Raw genomic sequence first — 27,039 nt, forward strand, 5'->3', positions numbered from 1 at the left:
CAAAGGTTTCTGAAGAAGTGTGCATGCACACGAAAGCTCATACCAAGAACTAACTTAGTTGGTCTTTAAGGTGCTACTGGAAGGAATTTTTTTATTTTGACAAAGGTTTCTGAATAACTCAGCAGGAGTGAGTGACCTTCTGAGTAGTAACATTGCTTTCGGTCTTTCAGGATGGCTCTGGCAGAATGCCTCGCAAGACGAAAAACGGGCAAGACGAAAGAGTTTTCCGTTTTTTGAGTCATTCTGCAAGACGAATTTCCCTATGGGCTTGCTTCGCAAGACGAAACGTCTTGCGAGTTCTTGCGAGTTTGTTTCCTTTTTCTTAAAGCCGTGAATAGCCGCTAAGCCGCTAATAGCCGTGCTTCGCAAGACGAAAAAACCGCAAGACGAAGAGACTCGCGGAACGGATTAATTTCGTCTTGCGAGGCACCACTGTAAATAATCTTGGAGTTTGGGAAACTACTCGTGCATTTGGTGATTGTACCTTTTCAGGAATAAGATGATGGTGTTGGGTTTCACTGTGTTGATCTCCCAACATAATATTATCTGTGTGTTTCCTCATGTCTTCCATGTACTTGGAGTTTGCTATGCTCCTAATATTGTAGTTCCGACACTAAATTGCAGCAGTTGTAGAAATGTTCGTTACCTCTCCTGCCTAATCTGAAACAGCATTTTTCCCCCTAGGTCAAGCCACTTTGGAATGAGATGCTTCTATGGAGTTGGAAGCCGTGTTTGTATTTATTCTCTCATTAGCTACTGGATATAGCCCAGAATTGCTATCAGTAGAGTTGATCTGGAACTTACATGAGAAATGCATGGGTCTTTCTGTCTCTCTGAAGTCTGTCCAGCTCTCTATAGCTCACCTTTTGTTTGAGTTCAATAGTAAAGGCCAGTGGTAACATGGTGAAAATTGTAGGGTATCTGGAACACCTGGAATTCTGATCCTATAATAGGGTTGCATGGTCCGTCACAAGTTCATCCAGTGCATCAAAGCAAACAAAAGTATTTTTCAGTTGAGCAACAACACTACAGCAGGTAATTCCAAGAAAAGGGCGTATATCAATATGCATTGAATAGTAATCAATAACAGCTGAATAATATTGGCATCCCGGATGCGCAATGGCCAGCTGTTGGCTTTTTACAAGGCCTGTTGGGTAACAGTGTGGTGATTAAAGGTTCCTTTTGTCTGTGTTGATCTATTTCTTCGGCAGTAATCTCAAGATAAGATTTTGTTCTCTATGTCATTTCCAGTATCAGCCCCCCATACTTTCTGCTTGGCTCAGATAAGGACTAGAATTTCCTTCATAGACGGTGACACATCAATATGATTTCCTTCTGTTCCTAAGTAGATAGATAGATAGATAGATAGATAGATAGATAGAGCCTTTAATTCATTCATTAGTCCATGGTTAGCAAAGCACTTTCTAGTCATCTCTGAAGCATTGCTGAAGTATTCTGATTTGATACGGAGTAAGATTTCTCGAAGTTCTGGGCCTCCGTGAATAGCCTGTTTTTAGTTGCTGATGAAGAAGCATGCACAGCATGGACAAAAGCCTCAATGTCCTCCATTGACTTGTGTCTATTTGCATTGTGCAACTGTGTGATGAGGTGTCTGTTAATGACCAGCTTCTTTCTTATTAGAAGGCACACGGGTACTGTAATTGTGCTTGGTCCAGATCTTTACCTTAATCAAGGTCAACAAGTATTCTTGGACTGTGAAGAGTCTTCAAGAAGATACATTGCATTGGTATCTGTAGAAGGCTTCACTTGCCCACAGCCTAGGAAGATACCCCTTTTCAAGTTATGTTTTGTGCTTTTCTGCTTTAATAACAGTTCTGACTCAGAATGCAACTGTCTTTATTCTGAAAATTGCACAAAAAGTAGAATTTCACTTTGTAGCTGCTTGCTTCAGCAGTAACTAATGTGGGAATTGTTTGCATCATAGAGCTAAGACTGAGGTATTAAACCTCGTTTCCTTTTTCTTTGTAAAGGCAGCCGTCTTTGGTAGACACGCTAGATTTCAGTGACGGGTTTAGTGATTGTGCCTCTGCAGAGAAAGACACCGTGCCATTTCCCCTTAGTCTTATTAGAAATCCGTTGGTTCAAAACTTGGACTTCTGGCTTCTTCTTCTTTGGCGATCACTCATAGCCAAGTAAGATTGTCTTCTATAAACAAGGTTTTAACAGTGAGTCCATAAGTGACTGTGGAGGCCAATTCTGGATCCACACATCCTTCCACAGTGGGGACATTGGTTTCCGGGCGGGAGTTGATCGTGGTGTGGATTTGCCGAACGTGCCTTCCTCTTAGCACGTTTCTCCCTTGCGTCCTGAGTTTGAGTGTCTTCAAAGCCTATGACATCTTTGGTAAAGGCTGTTCTCCAATTGGAGCGCTCGCAGGCAAGTGTTTCCCAGTTGTTGGTGTTTATACTTTTTTTTTAGATTTGCCTTGAGACAGTCTTTAAACCTCTTTTGTCAACCACCAGCACTATGCTTTCCATTTTAAAGTTCAGAATAGAGTAGCTGCTTTGGAAGACGATAATCAGGCATCCACACAACATGACCAGTCCGATGAAGTTGATGTTGAAGAATCATTGCTTCAACACTAGTGATCGTTGCTTCTTCCAGTACACTTCTGGCATAGTCATGTCATAGAAGGCTAGAAGACACATTAGTCAGGATGCTAGAGAAGAACTTTATCACCTCTCTTAAACAAGAAGTGGAAGCAACAGGAAACTTCTGGTGCTACTCAGGAAATTGGCCGCTGCCACCTAGTGACAAAACCAGGGGTGTGAAACAAAATGGATTCTGTGGGCCATTTTAACAGGTGTACAGGACCTCATATGATCTTAGGTGGTTGCATAGGCTTATCTTCAGTCTTAGCGCTAAGCACCACAGTGCTAAGTAAGGTAAGTCTTAGTGCTTTGACCGGAGAGAAGATATTCCTTATCTCTTACCTTATTGCTTTGATCAGAGATAACAGGTCTCCACACCTTATATATTATGTCAAGGGACTAATATGTTGGTGTGGTTTGGCCAAAATGGCCTCACAGGCCAAACGTAGTGACTTATCAGACCTAATAAGGAGTATGGGTTTGAGGTTCCCTGCTGCTGCAGTAAACTATATAATGTCACTATCCACAAAGGCAGACATGCACAGCTAATTCTTTTTGTGTATTTGGTGTTGATAACTATCGAAATAGGTCCTCGAGCAGTCATTTCTCTGAGTCTTTCAAAGCACGCCCCAAACCCATTTTTTCCCCTTTGCACAAGACTCCCACAAGTCACCTTTTCAGTCACAATAGTAGCTGCATTTTCCCATGTAAATGCTGTTTACTTGCAGAGCACTCAGAAAGTGCAGTGTCCATGGAACAAAATCATACTCTTGAGAATTGTGGGCAGTGTGAGAAACAAATGCATATTTATTGTGCAGTGAACTCATTTTTTGAAAGACTGTAAGCGGGCCTCATTTGGACAGAGTTTTGAGAACCCCTCGCTTACTAAGGTATGTGGCTTACTAGTGTGGCTAAGTACACGAGACCACTATTTATCTCCCGTTTGCCCTAATCTATATAGCTTTTCAATCTATGCACTTGTAAATTATATATTAAATCAGCGCCAGCTTTGGGTAATCTTTTAGGGCGCTTTCTGCGGTTGTAGAGAGCTGGGTTGAGGTATCATATTTAAGCAAGAACACTGAGATTTTGAAAAACATAGTGGTTTTGCAGTTTATCCCCGCAATCAGATAAACTCAGTAATAAAACTAAGGTAAATGCATGTCTATGAATTCCAGCATCAGTTGATTGAAATGAGACTTTCATAGCTGTGGTGTTAAGGAATATTACAAACATTCAAACTTTTCAGAAGTTAGCATTCTAGGCTAGGGTCAGAAGGGGTTTGGGGCCGTTGATGAGAAAGGAGGTCAGCAGGAAAGGCAGCAGTATTGGAGCAGTATTGTTGGTCTGCTGCTAGCCTGCGTTTGTGTGTATTTATAAATACAATTATTGCATGGGTGTGTGTAAGACATTGAGGGCAGAATGGCTATAGGAAAGGCCTTGCCCACAATCACACATTTACAAAGTTACATGCGTTTCTACTTAATCCAAATAATGACCACAGAACAGAAATAATAACAAGATGAGTAAATTTAGAAATAATAGAACAGAACAGAAATAATAACAGAAGATGAGTAAACTCATCTCAAAGAACTGCCACAGTTCTTTGCACAGAATTTAGATTTATTTACTTATTTAGATGCAGTCAAAATATATATAAAAAAGAAAAAATATTATCCAGTAGCACCTTAGAGACCAACTAAGTTTGTTCTTGGTATAAGCTTTCATGTGCATGCACACTTCTTCAGATGCAGATCTTTAGATGCAGATCTTAAATATTTCTCAAGGGGGGGGGGAAACATCGTTTATGCCTTTTTGGTAATGCCTCACACTTGCGCTTGTGGATCACTTGGCACAGCAGCCTTTGAGGCCTGGGAATCAAATCTGACTTTCAAAAGCTGCTTCCTTTTTAGCGTTTGTGGGGTGACACTCTCCCCACCCCCGTTTATTTTCATCAGTCATGGTGCTTTGGGCCTGCAAAGGATGAGATTGAAATCAAATAAATTGCTTCCAAAGATAGGAAATTATTTCACATCTCAAGAGTCTTGCTGTGCCTCAGATACAGCATGTCATGGCTTGCGTCTGTGCAAGCCAATTACATCCCAAACAATCTGCCTGCCTGCCTACCTGTGGCATCATAATGACTGGTAGAACTTGCTCTTCCCTTGCAGGTTTAAGGCTTTGCCTTCCCTGGGAATGTGTCGTGTGGGGAGCTCCGTCCTGTAGAATGGAATGAAAGTTCCAAGTCCAAGCTGAATATGACAATAACGATTTGCCCTCGGCTACTTTGGAAAAAGACTGCGCTCAGATTTGGTGTGCCATGATGGGTAGTGTTTTATGGCTCTGGAGCCAGGCAGCACAAGACAAATGTCAGCCTAAGGCAGGGGCGAAACTGGGCTTTATTTCACCCGGGTCAAAGACCCAGATTGCCACACACCCCACACTCATTTGCTTATGCGCACACACACAGGCTGGGAGCTTCAATGGCGCCCCTCTGGAGGCAAAAAACAACAACAACCAACCAGCACCCGCCCCCCAAATCGTTGCAGCACTGCCCAAGGTAGCCATAAGGAAAACCACCCACTTTGTTTGGGATATTAGGCTATTATCTTGTGCATTTGTTGGGGAGGATAAGAGAGCACCTCAACGCAGCAGTCGTGATGCAGACAGAAAGGGTGCCCTCTTTGATGAGCGTGGCAATGATTTGCATGCGCAGAGGGGGAATCCCCCAAGATGGCGGTGGGAACGTCCTTGTGTACATAGAGCTTTCAGTAGTTCCCAGTGACCATGAAGCGTTTTGTCTGATACCACAGCGGAAATGTATGAAAGAAATAGCCACGCTCCGTTGCAGCGTTGGGAACTGTGCTGCTTGTGTTCCAGTAGCCCCTTTTTCAAGAAAAACGATGAGAAGCGTACTTAGAGCAAGACCGTCTCCTTGCCAAAGCCTTTCTCCCATTCCCACATCACAGGGGAAGGGAGTGGTGTGTGTGGTACCTTGTTAACTTTGGGTTGATGTGGTTGCTTGGGAGACTCATCCCAAGAAGGCTTCAAGGCTTTTCTCACATACACCTCCTTCGTTCTGGGGTGGTGATTTTTGTTGTTGTTAATTTACTTTTTATCTCTTAATGAAGGGTATCGTTGTGTCAGAATAAACCCTGCCTGGTAAAGCAACCCATCGAGGAGCTAATCTGTGATCCCAGTGCTTTGGGCAGATTCTGTGTGGGCCTGGTTGGTTTTGGGGTTTTGGGGTGCTGTCATTGTTGTTTTTAAAGGAATTGTCACTAACTACACATTGAGAGATTCCCATGCTCACTCCTACCGGTTCAGAAAGAATGTGGCATGGTGGCATGTTGGGAAAGCAACAGCGTTTTTAATTGTGGGGGGCAGTCTCCACTTTCACCATGCACTGTGGAACCTGACGCACGATTACACTTTCTCGGGGTTTTACTTTAAAAATGAAAAAGGCCATAGTCCTCATGACTGCAAACTACGCATGTGGATGTTATCTGCTGAAGGCTCTGGAAGCAAGGGTAGTTTGTGGAAGAGTTTTATGAGTTTGAAGTAGAACGTGTAGCATTTTAGCCCTTGTCCAGATCTCAGTCCCTCCCTCTGGTCTTTAGCCAGCCAAACGTCTTCCATTTCCAGTTATTACCATAATTCTTACAAACAAAAAGAAAAGGAATATAAAATAAGCAGCGACAATTAAAATAGTGTGCACGAGCACTCTGCATAATTTTTTGTTCTTTGTATTTGTGTTGGACGATACGTATTGTACACCAATGTTTCAGGATGTGGTGCAGCTTGGGGTTTCTGACTGGAAGCCGTTTTTATCTGCAAACCATCTCTGCTGTCGGTGTGTGAGAGCTTTCTACCTGCATATAAAATGAGCAGCAGAATAATCTCCACCGAAAAACGGAGTATGCTTGCCATGTATGGGAGCAGCAATCCACAGGCTAGGACATTATTGAATCATAGAATCATAGAGTTGGAAGAGACCACAAGGGCCATCAAGTCCAACCCCCTGCCAAGCAGGAAACACCATCAGAGCACTCCTGACATATGGTTGTCAAGCCTCTGCTTAAAGACCTCCAAAGTAGGAGACTCCACCACACTCCTTGGCAGCAAATTCCACTGTCGAACAGCTCTTACTGTCAGGAAGTTCTTCCTAATGTTTAGGTGGAATCTTCTTTCTTGTAGTTTGGATCCATTGCTCCGTGTCCGCTTCTCTGGAGCAGCAGAAAACAACCTTTCTCCCTCCTCTATGTGACATCCTTTTATATATTTGAACATGGCTATCATATCACCCCTTAACCTCCTCTTCTCCAGGCTAAACATGCCCAGCTCCCTTAGCCGTTCCTCATAAGGCATTGTTTCCAGGCCTTTGACCATTTTGGTTGGGAATTGAGTTTGCTGTAATATTTATTATGTTTATTTCAGAAACTCTGCGACAGATAGGATGCATCATTATGATGAATTAAGATAGTTTTTAAAAGGGGGGGAATAATTGTGTATAAATTGTGTGAGTATAAGCCCTAAGCCTGAGGCCTGGTTCAGGTGTAGCAGGAAACTATGGTTTTCAGCTGCAAGAGTGAGCCTCAGCCTCATATATTTCCCTTTCCTCCTCCTCTTTTTCATAACCCTCACAGGGTTGTAGTGAGGATGAAATGGGGAGGAGGAGAACCATGTACACTACCTTGTGATCCATGCAAAATAAAGGTGGCATATGAATATAATGATAAATATATAAATAAAGGATTTATAGACCAAATTGGCAAACAGTGCAGTTCTCTATGTGGAAGTGTCCAATGCTGTCAGGATCTGCTGTAAGAGAGAATTTTTAAAAAATGCAGCTTAGATGGTACTTAACACCTTGGAAACTTTCCAAGATGTATAAAGGTATCCTATGTGATTGCTGGAGATGTGGAGAAAAATCAGGCACTTTTTACCATATGTGGTGGCAATGCAAGAAAATTGAGGTGTTTCGGGAGGGCATCCATTTAGAATTGCAAAAACTGTTAAAAATCTCTTTCAATAAAAAATCAGAAGCTTATCTTCTAGGAATTACGGACTTAAACTTTCCTAAAAAAACAAAGGATATGTTTTTATACGCTACAGTGCCAGCAAGAGTCCTAATTGCTGCAAATTGGAAATTTTGATAAACTTCCATCTATGCAGGAATGGATTCAAAGATTGATTGAATATGCGGAACTAGACAGATTGTCTGAAAAAATAAATAACAAACCAAAACAGGTATTTGTATCCAAATGGGAAGTCTTCAAAATATATTTGAAAAATAATTACAGTAGCTTAAACTCTGTCGCAGCATTTCATTAACTTCAGTAGTAGCTTTAAGAATTAAGTGAGCCCTAAGATAAATTAAGATGCAGTTAAATTATGATAATAGTTTGTATTGGCAACAAGTATGTGTACTTGAATTAAGGAGTAGACGGGAAGTCATTTGTGTCTTTGAGTTGGTTTGTATTAAGTCTATTTGTTTTTGTATGGTATAGGTGCAATGGGTGTTTTTCCTTTTTCATTGTGTATTATATATATATATAAACTGTCAGGATCTCACTTCTGTCACCAACTTTGCTGTAGCATTCTGCACTGGCTGCAGCTCCCAGATGAAGTGCACGGAACACAGCTCATTGCAGTAATCCAGTCTTGAAGTCACCCATGCCTGATCTACTGTGTCAGGCTCCCCTGGTCCAGAATCTGTTGCAGCTGTCATACCAGGCACAGCTGGTAAAAGGCTCTTCTAGCCCCAGAGGCCATCTGGGCCTCCGGTGGCAGAACTGGGTCCAAAAGAACCCCCATACTGTGAACTGAAAGTGCTCCTTCGGGGTGGGGTGGGGAGTGCAGAGCTGGCAACTAATTTCTCGAGACACAGGACCCATTCACCCACAGTGCCCCTGTCTTGTAAAGATTCTAGATCAGCTTATTTTCCTTTCTTCCATCTCACCACTGCATCTGTGCACCAGTCCGGGCCCTGCACGGCCTCTCCTGATTCAGGTGTTACGGAGGAACAGAGCCAAGTGTCGTCTGCACACGGATTGCACCTTGCCATAAAGCTTCTAATGACTTTTCCCCCTGGCTTCATGCAAATATTAAACAGCACTGGGTATAAAATAGCACCCCACAGCACCCCATGGCGTAACTGCCAGGGGGCTGAAAAGCGCTCTCCCAATTCTGCATTTTTGGACTCTGTCCTGCAGGTAGGACCAAATCTGGTGTAACGCAGTGCCCCAATTACCATTCCAAGGACCCGAGCCAGGAAGATGCCATGGTCAATGGCATCAAAAAACTGTGGATAGATCAAGAAGCAGGAGCAAGGTCATCTGTCAGGGAGCCCCAGTGCGGCTCAGTCCCATGGCACTCAAGGCATGATCAAAGGAACCTTATTAATCATCATTAGACTTGGCTCTGTCTCCTCCTGCATGTTGCCACACTCACATCCTCTGCCTTCAATAGGATGGCGAGAGTCACCATCCCCCTCTGAGATTGCCCCATTGCAATCAAATGGCGTAAGCCAAAACCATTTCTCTGCCTGCTGTGCCAGAGCTTCATTAGCTGAAGGGAGTGGTGGCCAGCCTCCATTGGGTGCTCTTCGTAGCGCAGATCTTGGATGTGATACCTGAGATAAACAGGCCAGGCCTGTTGTTGTACACACGTTTGAAGCCTGCACTTCAAACAGAGCCAGTCAATCACTTCCCCGTTAGTAAAATTGGGATTTGAACCTTGCGGACATGCAAATCAAAAGTTGGGCATGGGAGAGTGCAGAAGTAGGTCCCTGCACATGGGGAGAAGTGAGCAGGTGTGCAGGAAAATGTCATAGAACCCCTTGGCTTCCACCACACCCCAGAAAAGTGACTAAGACCGAAAGCTGTGCATGCATGTTGCCTTCCTGCTGCCAAAGAACTATTCCAGCAAAGAGCAAGGAGGTTCAAGCTCTTTTGTTGGCTGAGTTGGGACCTTAACAGACTACAGGGAAGCAAACTGGGTGCTACTTGCTTACCTTTAGCCTGGGACCTGCACTAGGGAGGGATTGGGCTGGAAGCAGGTGCAGCCTCCGGTGCGCACCCATCCAGCCCACGTGCCTCCATTAATAAGCTCCTTTAAACTGCAAGGGGGGAAAGATTCCTTGCCATCTTTCGGATCAGGGGTGGGGAGGAATGGGCCTCAAAGAACATGCACCTTCCTGAAATTATTTCACCTCGTTTGTGTTCTAAAAGGCAACTTGGGTTCACTTCCATGTGTGCAAATTAATCTGCTCTGCAGATAATTTAGGGCATGGTGTGGACTCAGATGTACCTCCAAGCACACAGTCAATTGCAAACAATGCAGGGCTGACACTTAATCAACACTGCACATCGGAGTGCAGGTGCTAACCATCTCCACTGCATTGTTTTCAACTGAATTTGCCCACGGCTGAGTGTTAGAAGCAGTTTGGTGCAAATATTATTTGTTTATATGCATTTGCACTTTACAAACAGCAGACAGCAATCCCTAATTCCTAAGGAGCTTTCAGTCTAAAATAGACAGAGTGATACAATGGGGGGAAAGAGTGTTCAGCAAAGTCCTCCTCAAAGTAGACACACTAAAATGAATGAACCTAAGTTATCCATGCCCTTTAACGTCAGTGGGTCTTCTCTGAGTAGGACTAGCATTGACTACCACCCTGTGTGATCATGTCAGTTATATGGCTTACTCACAGTGTCATAGAGACCAAGGGGACAATCTACAATCATCCTGGAAATGTGAGTTTTGAGGAGAGGCTTGAAGGAATTGAGGCAGGTTGCGGACCAGAGGCATTTTGAGAGTCAGGTACAGGCAGAAGGAGCAGTATGGGAAGATGGGTGGAGCTGTTTCAGGCAGCAGGAGGCCTTTGGATGGCTGAGGGAGGCTGGTGTAGATACATAACATAAGCACTCAGTTGCACACATCAAGTACTTTGGCATATAGAGCAGAACTCTTTCACACAGTTGTAATATTGATTGATCACCACTTAGCATTATCAGTTTTGTAAGTTGCGTTCATTATGACACCTGACTATGTAATTTACATTTCTGTAACCAAGACGTGATTAAGCCTAAGCTGGGCTTCTACCTTTCCCCCATACATATTTAGATCTTTCTGTACCCCAACAGCTCAGGCAGATTACACTGAAATCTTACCTTCATATATCCTATCAGGCAGCTTCGTAGATTTCATTAGGTTGAATTGCCCAATCTCCATCCACTCATTTGTTTTCGTAAGTGAGTACTGCATGTCGGTCTTCCACGTCAGACGCATCACCCGGTTTTGCTGTTCTCCAGACTGTTGCTTGCAAGTTATATTATCATGGCCGAAAACGTCCTGCACAGCCAACTAGCGTGCATACTAATGACTGTTCAAAATGTTTTTCCGTACTCTATTCAGACTTACCAGGTGCTGAGGACCAATCTTGGACCTTGAGCAAGAAGTTCACTATAGACACTGGCTGCTCTCTATAGACACCAGGAATCCCAGAAGGATAGGATACCCGTTAAATGCAATTTGCTCTGTGTCATACCTGATTTGGCATCTCCTCTGTCTCTTCTATATCTTCCTAATTGCCAATTTATCTGTCTATATAATTTATATCCCTCTTTCCCTCTCGAGTTAGGCACATCATAGCAACCAACGCTGACGCTCTCACACACTCTTAATAAGAATACAGCTTGGAATCTCCACTTCCCCCCACCCAAAGGGAGTCATGATGTCTTGTCTGCTAAAGATGGTGGTCTCCGTTGGCGCTTTTTTGGAGAAGGCGTTCCACATTGAGAAAAGTCCTCCTCTTTCCCTTGTTCTCGAATTGTTCATACCTGTGAATGACTCTCTTCCTCCTCAGCCTAGAATTTGCAGAGCGCTTGTGTTTGTTGCTGCTGCTGTTTCAGCAGGGCAGCGGGGAGCACAAAATGCCTTCTGCTTCCAAAACTTGACAGCAGCATAACCATAACTTTTTGTGGTGGGAAGATATGTGTGCAAATGCCAGAGCTGGGCAACCATCTTTAGATAACAGGCGAAAACATTTCTCTAAAACCAGGCCTTTGGTTTTTACCCATATGTTTGTGGGTAGGGGGCGATTGGTTTGTTCTTGTTTTATTATACATTTTGTGTTCTCATTTTGAATTTTTATGCTGTGAATCACCCTGTGGTCTTCATATGAATGGCGGTATTCAAATTTAATAAATAATTTATTTTTTCCCCTGGATGTAGGTCTATGGCTGAAGCTTTTAGCCCCACTGTACTTTAAGCCGCACAGAATAGCTGCAGTGTAGTGTTGTCAGCAAGAGTTAGTTGTGTCATTAAAGGATCGCTTATCCCCTTTTAATGAAAATATCCCATGTGTGTTGGTAGGCATTGTTCTGTTTACTTCCTCGCAAAACAAAAGTGGGATTTTGAGTCGTATTGAAAATCCAAAGTTGAATTAGTTCAGCATCTCCTCTGCTATTTTAATGCACAGCTGCTACTACTAGTAGTAGTATTTATTGATATTGTGATGTATCAAATGCTATTAGACCCATTGACATTGATAGGCATGACTTAGGCCCATTAATCTAATTTATCTGGAAATAATCCGTTATTTATTTGTCCTTTGGGCAACCCATGTTGACTGGAAATGCTGGTTTGTATGTGAAATGGCAACTCCAATCTGCTTCCTGTCTTCCTTCATGCTTGGGGTCTTTTTCTTTCCCTTCATAGGCAAACGTTGCAAAATCAGCATCGTTGCCCTGCTAGCTAAGCTTTCGGAATCGAAACAGGATTGGGTTCTTGACATAAGCTCATTCTGATCAGCTAAACAAGTTGACTGTTCAGTTGTAATCTTTTGATATGGCCTTTGTCCATAGGCTGCTGGTTCTGTAAGCTCCACCCTAGACTAATCTTGTGGGTTCTCTCCTCTCCCTCATCAGTTGTGGTTTTCTCTTCCATTTGATAACTTGTCTGCCTGTTGCTGTGTAGGAAACAGTTGTCTATAAATAAATATTGATTGCCTCAATCCTTTGCCAGCGCAGTGCTTTACTTCTAGCATGTATTTACCATAACAACACCCTGTGATGGATTCTAGCAAAGGCAGCAATTAATATCTGGGTGCTGATTATATATTGCATATATACATTATTGATCCTAAACAGATATGGCTGCTTTCATAGTAATCTGATGAAAGCCATAATGCAGATTTTTCAAATTTTCTTTATCATGTGACTTTTGGGACATTTTGATATAGAGCACAAAGAGTGAGTTCTCCAGCCTGTTCCCCTGTTTTAGGAGCAGCTTTTCCATTCATAAAGACCCTCAAAGCAGTGTGAAAAAGCAATAAAATGCAGTTTTAAAAATCAGCAAGATTTAAGCAAGCAAATTTTCAAAATTTGGTTTTAGCACTATATGGTTCATGAATGGGAAGGAAAACTATTCAAGGGCTATCTTGCCTTGATAAAAATCTGTGGCGGGTTTTCCTCTGTTTTTTTTCTGGGCATCATCGTAGTGCACTGTTACATCCGTTCTTTTCCCCCCTTTTGTCCAACAGCGTCATCAGCAAAGTGGTGTCGGCACCGGAGGCTAAACCATCGGTCATGGCTCGGCCCAAGACGCCACCGCCTCCACCATCCCCGGCACCAGCTCCTGTCCACGTGACGCCACCTCCTCCTCCCGGGGTTCTTCCTATGCCTCCTGCTATCATTTCCCCAGCTGCGATTCCACCACCGTCTCCTGCAGTGCCTGCTGTGGGAGGCTCCAAGGGTCCCGTTAGGAGTGTGGTGACGGAGACTGTCAGTAATTACGTGGTATGTACATGGATGCTTTTCAGTACAAAATGTGTGTCGATTTCCCTCTTGCGAAATGCTCTCCCCAGGGAGGCTCACCAGGCGCCTTCATTAAACACCTTTAGGAGCCCAGCGAATACGTTCCTCTTCAACCAGGCCCTTGGTTGATTGACATCCGGTGCCATATCCATATATATATATATATACAGTGGTGCCTCGCAAGACGAAATTAATTGGTTCCGCAAGTTTTTTCTTCTTGCGAGTTTTTCGTCTTGCGAAGCACGGTTTCCCATAGGAATGCATTGAAAATCAATTAATGCGTTCCTAGGGAAACCGCTTGCCAGGCTGGTGGTGCGGAGAAGGGCTTTTCTCCGCACCGCAAGCCTTCAGGACAGGTACGGGAACAGAGGGGAAGGCGCGCAGCGCTTTCCCTCTGTTCCCGGGGCTTGCGTGGGAGGAGGGTTTTTCCTCCCCACCGCAAACATTCAGAACAGCATTCTGAATGTTGGCGGTGGGAAGGAAAACCCTCCTCCCACCCCAAGTCTTCAGGAAAGCCATCCGATGCCGCGCGGCAGCATCGGAGCTTCGTTCCGATGCCGCGCGGCGGGAGGAGGCGTTCCCCCCCGCCGCCCGGCATCGGAGCTTCGTTCCGATGCCGCGCTGCGGGAGGAGGCGTCCCCCCCCCCGCTGCCCGGCATCGGAGCTTCGTTCCGATGCCGCGCGGCGGGAGGAGGCGTTCCCCCCCCCCGCCGCCCGGCATCGGAGCTTCGTTCCGATGCCGCGCGGCGGGCGGAGGTCCGAGGACAGTGGGGAAGACGCGCTGCGCTTCCCCGCTGTCCCGGAGATTTCCCTATGGGCTGTCGTCTTGCGAGGCAAGCCCATAGAGAAATTCGTTTTGCGAAGCACCTCCAAAACGGAAAACCCTTTCGTCTAGCGGGTTTTCCGTCTTGCGAGGCGTTCGTCTTGCGGGGTACCACTGTGTGTATATATATATATATATATATATATATATATATGTGTGTGTGTGTGTGTGTGTGTGTGTGTGTGTGTGTACATATGTGTATATACATATGTGTATATGTGTGTTTATATATGTGTGTGTATATACATATGTGTATATACATATGTGTGGGTGTGTGGGTGTGTGTGTATGTATATATATACATATGTATATATGTGTGTATGTATACACACACACACATATAATTTTTATTAAATTTTCTGTTTTACAATTTAGAGTATTCATTTAAATAACCTTAAAATATCAGTGACTTCCCTTCTTCTCTTTCCATGGTTCATTTTACATAACATAAATCACTGCATATTTTACATAAGCTAAACCATTCAGTATTCCATTATCACATCCATCAAAACTTATTTACACTGTTGAATTTATCTGAATGCCACCAATGTTTTCGAGTGTACACAATTATTCTCCCCCCCCCCAGTATATTCAATAAATATTTTTTCCAACCTTCTTTAAATGTATGTTCTTCTTGTTCTCTTATTCCATACGTTAGGTCCGCAAGCTGAGCATATTCCATCAGTTTAAGTTGCCATTCTTCTTTAGTTGGGACCTCACTCATTTTCCATTTTGGGGCTAACAAAACATGGGAGGGATTTTTGGTTTCTCTTTGTTGTTGTTTTTTAATGTATTTTGTGCTGTTTATATTATAATTTTATGCTGTGGGCTGTCCTGAGATCTACAGGTATAGGGTGCTATAAGAATTTATTATTATTGTTGTTGTTGTTATTATTATTATTATTATTATTATTATTATTATTATTATTATTATTCCAGTTGGGGGACTCTTTGATAGCATGTCCATAAGTCCACCTGTTTCCAGCAAATCATTTCAATATCACATAAATAGTTGTGGAAATGAGACTTAAGAGCTATTAATTTTTATAGCAAACTGAACTCAAATAGCCCATGCTAAGTTTAACTTATTTGTTATGAGACCTACGTGTTCAGGCTTTGATGACCTCCTTCAAAACGATTTATGCCAAGTTTATTAAACATCCTTGTCTTCATGTTTGTAACCTTGTGAATAAAACCTAAAGTGCTATTTTGCTTTGAAGCACTTCCTGGGCTTTAGAAGGGATACACTCTTTATCCTACTTTATTTGGCTCTTGAGTAAAATAGCCTGTATCGCCTTCTGAATAAAAGAATTTTATGTACATTAAAAAGATGGTAGTAATCTTTGCTTAAGGACGACAGCAACAAAGAGTCAACAAGAATGTTTATTGTGAATGTTTATTGTGAAACAGGAAACTTTACTGAGGCCTATTGGTAAATGTCCAAAACAAACTACAGTACATGAGATATGCATTGCTGATGTTTACTGATAAATCTGAAGGCTGACCAAGCACCTTTGGCCAATAACCAGATTTCAGCCTTATTCAGGTGGAAGTCCAGCGTTTGCCATGATAGATTCACCATATTACCCAAACCAGATTTATTTATTTTTCCATCTTGTTTTTAGCATTTACACCTGCCCTTCGGTCAGTGACAGTTATGGCAGAAATTAAATCAGCTTATATACCAGAGGCACTTCATTGGCCTTGAAATAACCAGTGAATATACAGGTTTTGGGCACTTGGCACTGCCCTCCTTAAAAACCTTAAGAATTCATAGCAGATAGTATCATTCACAGATTTGGACATTTATCAGATGTCTATATGCATCCTCGTGTATAAACCTACATGTGTGTGTCATTTAAAACTGAATGGTAGAGTAGATATAAACAAGGAAAAGTACACAACTGTATGACAGAGGATGGAGATTTATATGCCCAAAATATTAAAGCACCTGTTTGATTGTGAAATCCTTTTCATAGTTATGAACTTTTAAGTAACGCAAGGCTTGTGGGATCTCATTTTTTATTACTTTGCTCTTTTAAGTACCTGTAAGAGAATTCAGATCTCTGCATTTCCAGCTTGTAGCACCATACTCTCTCACTCTCTTTTTGCAGCAATCATTGGCATTTCTCATAATAAGCACATAAAGGGTGAAAAGCAGATCTATAGCTCTAAACAGAGTAGGCTTGTGCTGGGAGTCCTGATTGACTGCCTGTGTTTGCGTAATATTCACATTTCACATGTAAACATAATTGCTGTGATGTGTTTAAGAACAAATGTTTAGCCCTCCGGGTTATACACTCAGGATTAGAGCCAGGGCAAGCTAGTTGCACCCATTGAAGATATGTTAGTTATGAATAACTTTTCACATTGGTTTCAGTAGGACTTAAGTGCAGCTAACCTGCTCTGGTTCCAACTTAGAAACACATAAACACAACACTTAAACGCACAACACACACAGCAGAAATACTAAAGACTAAGCAATCCATAAAGTGAAATGCGTGACTTTTAGGATTTCATGAGGTTTTAGCAAACGGCCACAGCTTTTTTTGCTGGGTGCCATATAAATCTGGCTCAGAAAATATCAGACCTCAAAATGAGGTCTAGGCAAGGAGATTCAGAGAGAAAGGAAATAGAAAATAGGAGTTTGAAAGAGAAAGGAAGTTCCCTCCCCATGTCACAGGTGAACAACTGAACCACAGGCGGAGTTACTGATCTTGTAGCCAAACAAGGAAGTCTGAGGTAGGGATTTAGCTCCAGTTCACGTCTTAATCACAAAGCCACCATCTCCGTCGGTGAGAACTACGGTAGAGGGACTCAAGGCCCACTTTCTAAGCCTTCTCAGTCTGTGAAGCAGGAAGGAAAACCTTGCAAATCAGTTGCTTGTAATTGATCCTTGTTTGCCTTTGGCCAGAAAGGCCCATTTTACCCAGTGTTTCCGTAACACAACTGGCCAAGCAGGTTAGACACTTCCCCGGCACTCCTGTGGACTACAGTCATTCTGCGCCTGCAGTTTTATGCTTTCCAGCATGTGAAGCTTTCCTCCTTCGCTAGCAAGCTGCAGTGTAATTTCTGCACGTGATCCATTAAACTTACAGTAATATGCTTCACCGCGGGACCTTTTTCCTTTGAGAAAACTCATCGTAGGTACCCATTCCATACAATCAAAGTTCCTTAAGATGGATATTGGTTGAGGAGGGACCATAGGCTGAACGTAGAGGCTGCACAATCCCAGGTAAAAGGCTCTGAGGAAGAAGGAAAAGGAAGGTATTATGTCGTTCCAGTTGGAGGAAACAATATTGGGCTAGATCACGGATGGGGGATCTATGGACCTACAACTCTCACCATCCTCTGATCATTAGGCATGCTAGCTAGGGCTGATGGGACTTGGAGGCACTCCATCGCTGCACTAGAATGACCAGTGGCCTACTTCAGTATATAAGGCAACTTGATTTCATGCAAGGGTTCATTCATTCAGTCATTCAGTCGTTCGTTTTATTTTATGTCTTTCCTCCTTTCCATCATGGAGCCCAAGGTGTCATGCATTGGGGTCTCCCATCTGGGCACTGACCAGACGTAGAATAAGAATAAGAATAATTTATTACTTGTACCTCGCCCATCCAACTGGGTGGCTTCCAGCAGACTGTTAACAACAACACATCGGACAATAAAAGCTTCCTGGTACAGACCTAAGGCAGACATACTGGTCGCTTCCTGTTCTTACGTTTACATCCTGCCTTTCCTCTAAGGAACTTGAGACAGCCCACTTGATTCCGCCCCCTTTTTACTTCCACAGCAACTCTGCGGTTCGGGGTAGGGTGAGAGGTGAGCAGCTAGCCCAAGGTCACCCATCAATCTTTGTGGAGGAGTGTGGATTTAAATTCGTGTCTCCCCAGCCCCTAGTCCAGCACTCAGAGACCCAAGCCGTGGGGCTTTCTTTTTCCAGTGAAAGCACTCAACACCTTTTGCATTTGCATCCATAGAAGCATTTTAAACCCCCCAAGTTATAAAATAAAGCAGCCACGAGGAAGGGTTGGCTGTGTAGCAAAAAGGACGACACAGATCTCTGCGTGTGTTCATAATTATCTGTATCCTTTCTCGCACGTGAAGCTTTTCACATAAGTCATGAAGTCATCTAAGTCTAAAAAGGGGCGAATTTCATGATTTCTATCAGATATTTATTCAGTTAATACTTGAGTTGTCAACTGTTTTGTAAACTTACCCTATAATTTCATTTATCAGATTTATCTTTATAGAGATTTATTTATTTTATTTATTTTGTAAAAACAAACTTTTAAAGAGCGATGACACGAGAAGCTCGTTGTACATGCTATAGAAATTACACATGCTATAGAAATTACCTGAAGCAGCTTGCTATGGAGACAGCTGCAATGTACGGCATGGCTGGAAACGTTATTTTGTCATATTCTGAATATGCTTCCATATTGAATGGAATAGGCAGATTCCACCAGCCTGTTTCTGAATGCTGTAAACCTTCTATGTCTCTCTCTCTCTCTCTCTCTCTCTCTCTCTCTCTCTCTCTCTCTCTCTCTCTCTCTCTCTTTTCCATTTACCCTTCAGTAAATGGAGCCATGGCACAAATGTCAAAGGAATGGAAAGTTACTCAGTAACAATTTTTATACCCTTGATCTTATCAGTTAGTTGAGTTGGAAGAGTTTGGCTAATAAGTAATAACACAGCAATACCTGCACCCCAGACTGTATATATTAGGGACACGTCATCAAGATTGTCTTCTGCAGTTTGTGCAGCGCTTGAACCACTGGAATAAACAAATGGAGATTTTTTTTTCATTCACTGTGGCAAGCAAATATCAAAGGTATTCCCCAAAACAGTTAGTGGTGCCTCTACCCCACCCACAAGTCAGAAATATTTTGCACACATATCAACACGCAGGCAGAGATGCGAGATGCGGGCATATATGGGTCGTGATCTTTTATGGGTAAAGAAGAGCCACTCTCTGACTTACAGAAGATCCTCCACCAAGACCTTCTTTCTCTTTCTTGTGTGCGAAAAAGCAATGTCTCCCTGCACAGCATTCATTACATCTCATGGTCAGCTTAGCAGTCTCTGCTGGCCTGGATTATGAGACAAAATGGCACGTCACAAGTTTCTACCATAAGATTTGGGAAGTGAAAGTCCCGTTTTTAGACTTCTAATAATCAGGATATCTTGGGCTGTGTGTGCACTGGGTTTCTACCTTCCTGGAAGTGACATGGAAATACTGCAACTATTTCGGGGTACTTTCTAGTATTCAGGAGGTCTGCACAGGTACCAGATATCAGCTTCCTGAGTCATGTGGAAGTGCAAAACCGTTATGTATATGTATATACTGTTGTTGTTTAGTCGTTTAGTTGTGTCCGATTCTTCGTGACCCCATGGACCAGAGCACGCCGGGCACTCCTGTCTTCCACTGCCTCCTGCAGTTTGGTCAAACTCACGTTGGTAGCTTCGAAAACGCTGTCCAACCATCTCGTCCTTTGTCATCCCCTTCTCCTTGTGTCCTCAATCTGGAGCAGGAACCGGCAAGCCACTCCAGTATCCCTGCCAAGAAAATTCCATGGTCAAAAACAACAGGCATATGTATATATAGAAACAGTTTATAGTGGAGAGGTGTGTGTGTGTGTGTGTGTGTGTGTGTGTGCGCACACACACACACACACACATTCATAAATTGAGTCTATGTAAATAGAGTGTGGTGGCACATAATCTTCTCTCTATTGAATCGCTTTGGGAAGTAATTGGCTGCATGAAGTGCCTTTAAAAACACACACACACACCCCTAAGCCATCAACTTTCCCCTTCCTTTTTATCCCAGATCCGAGACGAATGGGGGAACAAGATCTGGATCTGTCCCGGCTGCGAGAAGCCAGATGACGGCAGTGCGATGATAGGCTGCGACGACTGTGACGATTGGTACCACTGGTGAGTGCCTGCCACTTAAAGTCAAGCTGGAGAATAGCTTTTATCTGTCCTTGGCTACCTCTCTCTTTTACAATCTTCCATGCCTTATATGAAGCAGGCAATATTTTCACCTGCTTTTGAATCCGGCCATTCCTGAGGCAGCAGAGGCCAACAGTGTGATGGCTCCAATGTCCCAACCAACTGCTGGTTGACTTTTAAAGAGACCAGATTGTCAGTAGTGACAAAGACGAGAGTTGTGTGCTTGCTGTTTGCCCTATGTGCAGTACTGAGCTCCCTTCACACGGGACTGAAGTCGGGATATGAAGCTATCTGAACTTAATTCTACGCTTAGCCAAATCTTAACGAGTTTTTTTTCCAGCCGCAAAATTAGACCCGCTCCACAAGTTGGGGGGCTGGATCAGTTAACTGATATTCTTAATCATCTTGTGCATTTAGAGTTATAACTGATCCGCACAAAGGATACAAAAGAAACCTGAAATGTTTTTTTCACTAACCTGCATCATCTTAAAATAAGAGTATCAGCTGCTTCAAAGTGGGTGGGATTTTTAAAGGAGTTCAAGTGAATTCTGGGGAGTGGGTTGAGGGGAGAGAGGTACAGTGGTGCAGCGCAAGACAAAAAGAATTCGTTCCGCGAGTCTTTTCGTCTTGCGAAGCACGGTCCGTCGCAACTGCGCCTCTTCAAGCGGCTTTAAAAAAAAAGCGCAAGACGTTTTCGTCTTGCGAAACAAGCCCATAGGGAAATTCATCTAGCGAAGCAACGCAAAGCCGAAAAACCCTTTCGTCTAGCGAGTTTTTCGTCTTGCGAGGCATTCGTCTTGCGGGGCACCACTGTAAGTGCAGCACAGCACAACCAATGAATTTGGGGTCTGAATGGCCAAAATATAATGTCCTAAAGAAAATTACATTATTTACTTGCAGGCACACATTTTGAATATAGCATAGTTGTTATAAAGGACAACTACAAAACTACTCATAAACTACAATTCAAACCAGGTGCCATAAATTTAACGCATTAATACAGTGACACCGTGCCATTTAAATAACTTTTTTTTATAAGGGAGTAACTTGGGCTCACCTTAATTTTACCCATTCAGTATCTTACTTTATTCATAGCCAAGAAGGGTTTAAAAGGAAAAGGAATAATAGTTCATGAGTTATTAGGTGTATGTGAGAAATTAAGATGGTTATTATGGAACCCAGATATCATCCCTTTATCATAAGCAAAATAATGCACAATGCAGTGCCCAGAGGTTTTAAATAACAGGAGTTATTTATGTCACTGGGTTTTTTATTATCTATGATTTAATTTGTCTGACCCCCGTTTTAGATTAGTGAGAGGGTCCCTTCCCACAATATAACTGGGTCAGATCTGCAAAACAAGCTTCTGTCAATTCCTTCATTGCAAGGGTTTGGACTACAATAGATGACCCTAAGAGTCCCGTCCAACTCTTCCATTCCAGGATTAATTGCAAAAGAGTAGCGCTTGCAGCCCTAGTTAAAAACAACAGCTGGTGTTTCACTTATTGGGAACCCTCATTCATTTTCTTACATTTGCCTCTTGTGTTCTCCAACCCACAGGCTTTGCGTCGGAATCACGGCTGCTCCCCCGGAAGAAATGCAGTGGTTCTGCTCCAGGTGTGCCAGCAAAAAGAAAGATAAAAAACACAAGAAGGGGAAACACAGAGCACACTGAAGCCACTGGGGAGACCGGCCAGACTGTCGCTGCAGCACTTCAGCCCTGACTCCTTTCGTCGCCATCAAGTTTTGAGGATGTGTGATTCTTGAGAGAATCGGGGACAAATGCACACTGTCCGCCCTGAGCTGGCTGCTTGTCCTTCCCTCCCTGATGCTCCTTCGTCAAACGGTGTTGGCCTAGATCAGGAATTCTCTGCCACGAACTCACCGGCTGAAGAGCCAAGAGAGTCTATGGCCAAAGAGAGCTGTGTTGATCGGCCACGGCTTTGCTGACACTTGTACATATTGCTGCCCTTCTTCCAGCTGCTTCCCCTCCACCTCTTCAGAGTTCTGTCCTTTCAGAAACAGGACAGTCTTCCCAAATGTGGGCGGCTGTCCCTTGGGAGCCACTCAAATGATTTTCCCGCAGCTCTCGCTTCCGCGTAGCCAGATAATCATTAAAGACACAGGGTGGGGTAGCTTCCTGGTAAATATTTTTCTGACAAGAATATATGAAACCTCTTTTCTTCTCGCTCCTCCTCCTCCTGCCCCTCCTTGATTTTTAAGACCTAACCTTAATAAACATGCTTGAGCTTTTTGTGAAATAACTTCTATTTTTTTAAAAGACGGGAAAGTTTCTATGGTGGCCAACTTCCTTCTTTTGTGTTTGTGTGTTTTTGCGCTCCTTGAGCCTCTAATAATGTGATATAGACTCTTGCCCCCTCCTCCCTCCCATTCTGCCCTCTTTGTCGCTTGCACATTTCACAGGCGTGTCCAAGTTATTTGCATAAACAGATTTTTCCTCAGGCAGATATTCTGGAGGTTCTGTTATTTTCACAGATTGCAGCAGGACGGTTTACATTATTTTTAAGGTGCAGCGTAGCATTTTCTAGAATTCCCCAATAATATACTGATGGAGTGTGGGGCGGAGCTTAGAAAATGCTTACCCAGATGCACCTACTTTTCAGTGCTGCTTCTCAAGGTATGCTTTAAAGATGCAACCTTCTGGGTTATTCCCATACCTGAAGACACTTGCAGATGTGAGAATGACCGTTGGGTTTAAACAGCAGAATGCATGCACAGTGTTGACAATTCTGAGTGGTGCCTGCATGCTTTCAGTGACCTTGGAGCCAATGCTTGCGAAAGGACAGGGCCTAACACTTCCTTGTATATTCTGGGAAACACGATCATTTAAGCACACATGCAACATTTGCAATGGGTAAATGCCATGCAACAGCTCCACCGCAGTTTAAAAGAGTGAGGTGCGAAAGAACGGAATGGTGCATGCAGAAGATACGGTTTAGGGTAAAGAAGAAGCTGAGGATCTGAGGAGGTCCATCTCTTTCCCCTTCAACGCTTCCCAGGGGAAGACCGGTCTTCTTCCAGCCAACTTTATGTGTCATTGTGCAGGTCCTCATTTTCCAGAATAAATCAGGGGTCACCACCACAGGCATGGCTTGAAATGTGTCTCTGGGTGAAGATTCCCCACTACTTATCTCAACTTCCTTCACCTTCTATATCTGCAATTATTATACGGTTGCCCTCAGTGGGTTGAGAGAGAGCTCAGAGTGTACAGTTGTTACCAACCATCTGCCCACAGCCCTGCAATGCCAGGAGGTTGTTCCAGCAACCTCTCAGCTTCCTCTCCAGCCCGGAAAGCTGAATGCCACATGCTGTGGCGGATCCACTGTGCGTGAGGCCTTCAGCGTGCTGCTTCTCTCTGAATGGCATCTGCTGCCCAAGCTCTGACATATTAGCACATCTCTCTTTTAAAAAGTTGACACCTGCAGTTTTCAGATACGGTCTGCCAGTTTCCTGTATATAAAGCCCAAATGCCACAAAGTTCACCAGCTGTACAAAAGGAGAGTTTACCAAATTTAATAGTACCAAAAGAATTTTGAGCTGAGATCACCTCCCTATTTCCAGATTGTTGTGTAAGTCATCAGGCTTGACCACATTCATATTTGCTTAAGTCAGCACTGCAGCCACAACTTTTCCTCTTTTGGAGCTGTAGTTGTTTTGTGAGCCTTTTTACATTGATCATTATTATTTTTTAAAGGCAAATGAAGAGTGTTCATGAGGCGTATGTTATCTGTGTCCATTGTCAGAGAGCAGAAAAACTAAGGTTGCCATAAAACTTGTAAACGTTACTGGACATCTCACTGCATTTCTTGAAGAGGTAAATAATCTATTGTAAAAAATGTGAATCCTACCTCCTGCATTGCATTTAAGGAAACTTAAAAGGGAATGTTTATAACTTAACTGAGTTGTTTTTCTATAAGAATCTAGCTTCTCTCTGGGTCGGGAATCTTGGTGCATTCAATATCACTTGGCACTGGTCCAGCTCCACCATGAAAAGTAAATAAATAAATCCCACTTTGGTTGGCAGACTCCATTACCATCACTTCTTGTCGCTTCAAGTGTTGTGGCTGCCACAAAAACTGGGTAGAGTCGAGGACTGGATACCCCCAGTCGTTAGAGACCAGGTGCAGATTTTGGGTCTGTAGGTCCGCTTTTTCTGATGGAGGGATTCCTTTCTTTGGAAAAAGTCCCTTCCATTGGAGGAAGGGAACCTTTGCATACAGCCCAAGGAGAAATTTCAACAAATGTATGGCTCCAAAATGGCGCAGAGGGTTTAAACTCATGGGGAAAAGAAAAAGTAAAATGGTAAAGGACCCCTGGATGGTTAAGTCCAGTCAAAGGCAACTATGGGGTTTGGGCGCTCATCTCGCTTTCAGGCCGAGGGAGCCAGCATTTGTCCACAGACAGCTTTCTGGGTCATGTGGCCAGCATGACTAAACCGCTTCTGGTGCAACGGGACACCGTGACGGAAGCCAGAGCGCATGGAAATGCCGTTTACCTTCCCGCCACAGCAGTACCTCTTTATCTACTTGCACTGGCATGCTTTCAAACTGCTAGGTTGGCAGAACAAACTCAGATGAGTGCAAGGGCCCTAATAGTAGATGCACAGGGGCAACACCTGTAAATTCAGGGGGGGGGGGGATTCCATTCAGACGCAAAATTTCACCTCCGTTGGACACAAGCAAACATTGGGGAGGGGACAGATGGTTGTGGCAACGTTTGCAAATATATTCATTTATTACGTTTAGCAGGAAAGTTACACTGAGCGGTATTATTTGTATGCCACTATACTATCAGTGGTTTACAGCAGTGAAACAAAACCATACAATAAAAGCCATAAAAAGTTAAATGCAGGTTAACCATTGTTTGGAGCATGTCTTCTTAATTGCCTGTACAGGCCTGGTGGACTAGAACAAATTTCTTTTTTTAAAAAAAAGTAATATTTATTAGAATTTCAAGTAATACAAAAAACCAAAAGAAAAAAACAACGAAAAAAAAAGAATTCATTCTTTACAGTCCCATTTTCAATAACTTTTTTCCGCGACTTCCCCTCCCCTCCCCTTCTTGTATTCCAATTCCAAATATTTATCCAACAAGTTCTTATCTCTAAATTCTTAACCTTAATTTGTTATTATGTTTATTTATAATAAATTTTTAACCTTAATTCATTATTATATTTAACTCAGTTTATGTATCAACTTTTCACTTATGTACCTCAGTCATTTGTAGAGAGCTTTTTCTAAGGTCGACCCTATTTCCCTTCCACGGATTCCCCATTCTTATACTAATAGCAACACAAAATTAAACACCGAATGAAAAAGATCAAGCCCCCTTTGGATTTCCAGACCCCACCCTCCCTACCCCGGTTTCGATCCCAAAACCATAGTCCAATAGTCCATCTATTATTAGCCTGGCAACCTCACGTCCGAGGCTCTTAAATCTCTCTCAGTCCCTTTCTGCCGGCTTCTTTGAAAGTCCCTTGTGTTTAACACCCAGTCTCGAAGGGGCACTGACTAGAACAAATTTCAGCAGCTGTTTGAAAGTTAGTACAGAAGGCACCTGCTGAATCTGTGTTGACAGAGTAGTCCATAGGACTGGGCTGATGACACTAAAGACTCGGATTCTTCTTCTTGTCAAATGAGCCTTTCCAACTTGGGAAATGACCAGTGATGTTCCTGCACGTAATCTCAGTGATCAAGCTGGGATATAAGGGTTCAGGCGATCCCTAAAATACCCTGGACCTAAGTTCTTCAGGGCTTTGTAAATTAAATCAGGAACCTCGAAACCGTCTCGGTAGGAAGCTGTTTTAACAATGGCATCACACATTTTCTTTTTTAAAAAAATATTTTTTGTTTTACATATTTAAAATTATAATCCCACCACAACATACCCACAGTTAAAAGATTCCTCCTAACCTCTGGACTTCCCACCTTCCCCTCCATAGATTCTGTTATTAAACCTTTCTCTACTGAATCTTTTTTTCAATAATTCATGTTTTTTCTAACTCCGCTATGTCCATATTTCTCATTACATTACAAGTGTTATTGCAGTCCTGCTAATGTTTTCAACTGCTTACAGTGGTCTTTAAGGTAAATTATTAATTTTCCCCATTCCTTATTAAAGTTTTGGTCTTTCTGGTTCCTGAGTTTTCTGGTCAGTTTTGCCATTTCGGCATAGTCCACCAACTTGATTTGCCATTCTTCTCTGGTAGGGACTTTGTCTTCCTTCCATCTCTGGGCTGACAATATCTGTGCCGCTGTCGTTCCATACATAAAAAGTCTTTTCTGCTCCCTTGGAATTTCAGCACCTACAATTCCTAATTTTAAAAAATTGGTGTCACACATTTTTGACCAGATGCCTCCATCAGCAACCATCTGGAGCTTCCGAATCACACCCAAGGGCAGCCCCATGTGGAGCACATTACAGTAATCCAGCCTCAAGGTTACCAGCGCATGGACTACAGTGGTCAACCTAACCTTGCCCAGGAACGAACTGCCATAATTGTTGAACCAGATGCAGCTGGTCAAAAGCACTCGTAGCCACAGAGGACACTTGGGCCTCTATTGGCCAGGGTATCTCCAGGAATATCCTCAAGCTACGCACTTGCTCCTTCAGAGGGAGTGCAACCCCATCCAGAGTAGGTAACTTGCCTGTTTCCTGAGCACGAGAACCACCCACCCAAAGAGGCTTCGTCTTCTTGAGATTCAAGCACAGTTTGTTGCCCCTCATCCATTAGGGAAGCACCTAATGCTTTATCAGGGTGGGGATAGGCCTCTCAACATGTCACAGCCAATTTCTCCTCTCC

At 43.2% G+C, this 27,039-nt stretch overlaps 1 protein-coding gene and 1 long non-coding RNA gene across 3 annotated transcripts in view; one reads left to right on the forward strand and one right to left on the reverse strand.

Annotated features, from left to right (window-relative positions):
• TAF3 (TATA-box binding protein associated factor 3) overlaps positions 1 to 24,079 on the forward strand; it is a 142,351-nt gene extending 118,272 nt beyond the window's left edge. For both annotated transcript variants that reach the window (XM_081209913.1, XM_081209914.1), the window contains exons 5-7: positions 13,159 to 13,414; positions 20,092 to 20,198; positions 21,777 to 24,079. In XM_081209913.1, the coding sequence (XP_081066039.1) occupies positions 13,159 to 13,414; positions 20,092 to 20,198; positions 21,777 to 21,891 (478 nt within the window). In that variant the 3' untranslated portion in view covers positions 21,892 to 24,079. The remainder of the gene's footprint in view (positions 1 to 13,158; positions 13,415 to 20,091; positions 20,199 to 21,776) is intronic.
• On the reverse strand, positions 23,916 to 25,149 carry LOC308595893. The gene is made up of 2 exons (XR_014012188.1): positions 24,752 to 25,149; positions 23,916 to 24,645 (listed from the first exon to the last, which is right to left on the reverse strand). It is a non-coding gene; the product is annotated as an uncharacterized lncRNA (long non-coding RNA).
• Between the last annotated feature and the right edge of the window lie 1,890 nt (positions 25,150 to 27,039).

This window comes from Podarcis bocagei (genome assembly GCF_964188305.1).
Source record: "Podarcis bocagei genome assembly, chromosome: 10".
In the NCBI taxonomy this organism is placed as follows: domain Eukaryota; kingdom Metazoa; phylum Chordata; class Lepidosauria; order Squamata; family Lacertidae; genus Podarcis; species Podarcis bocagei.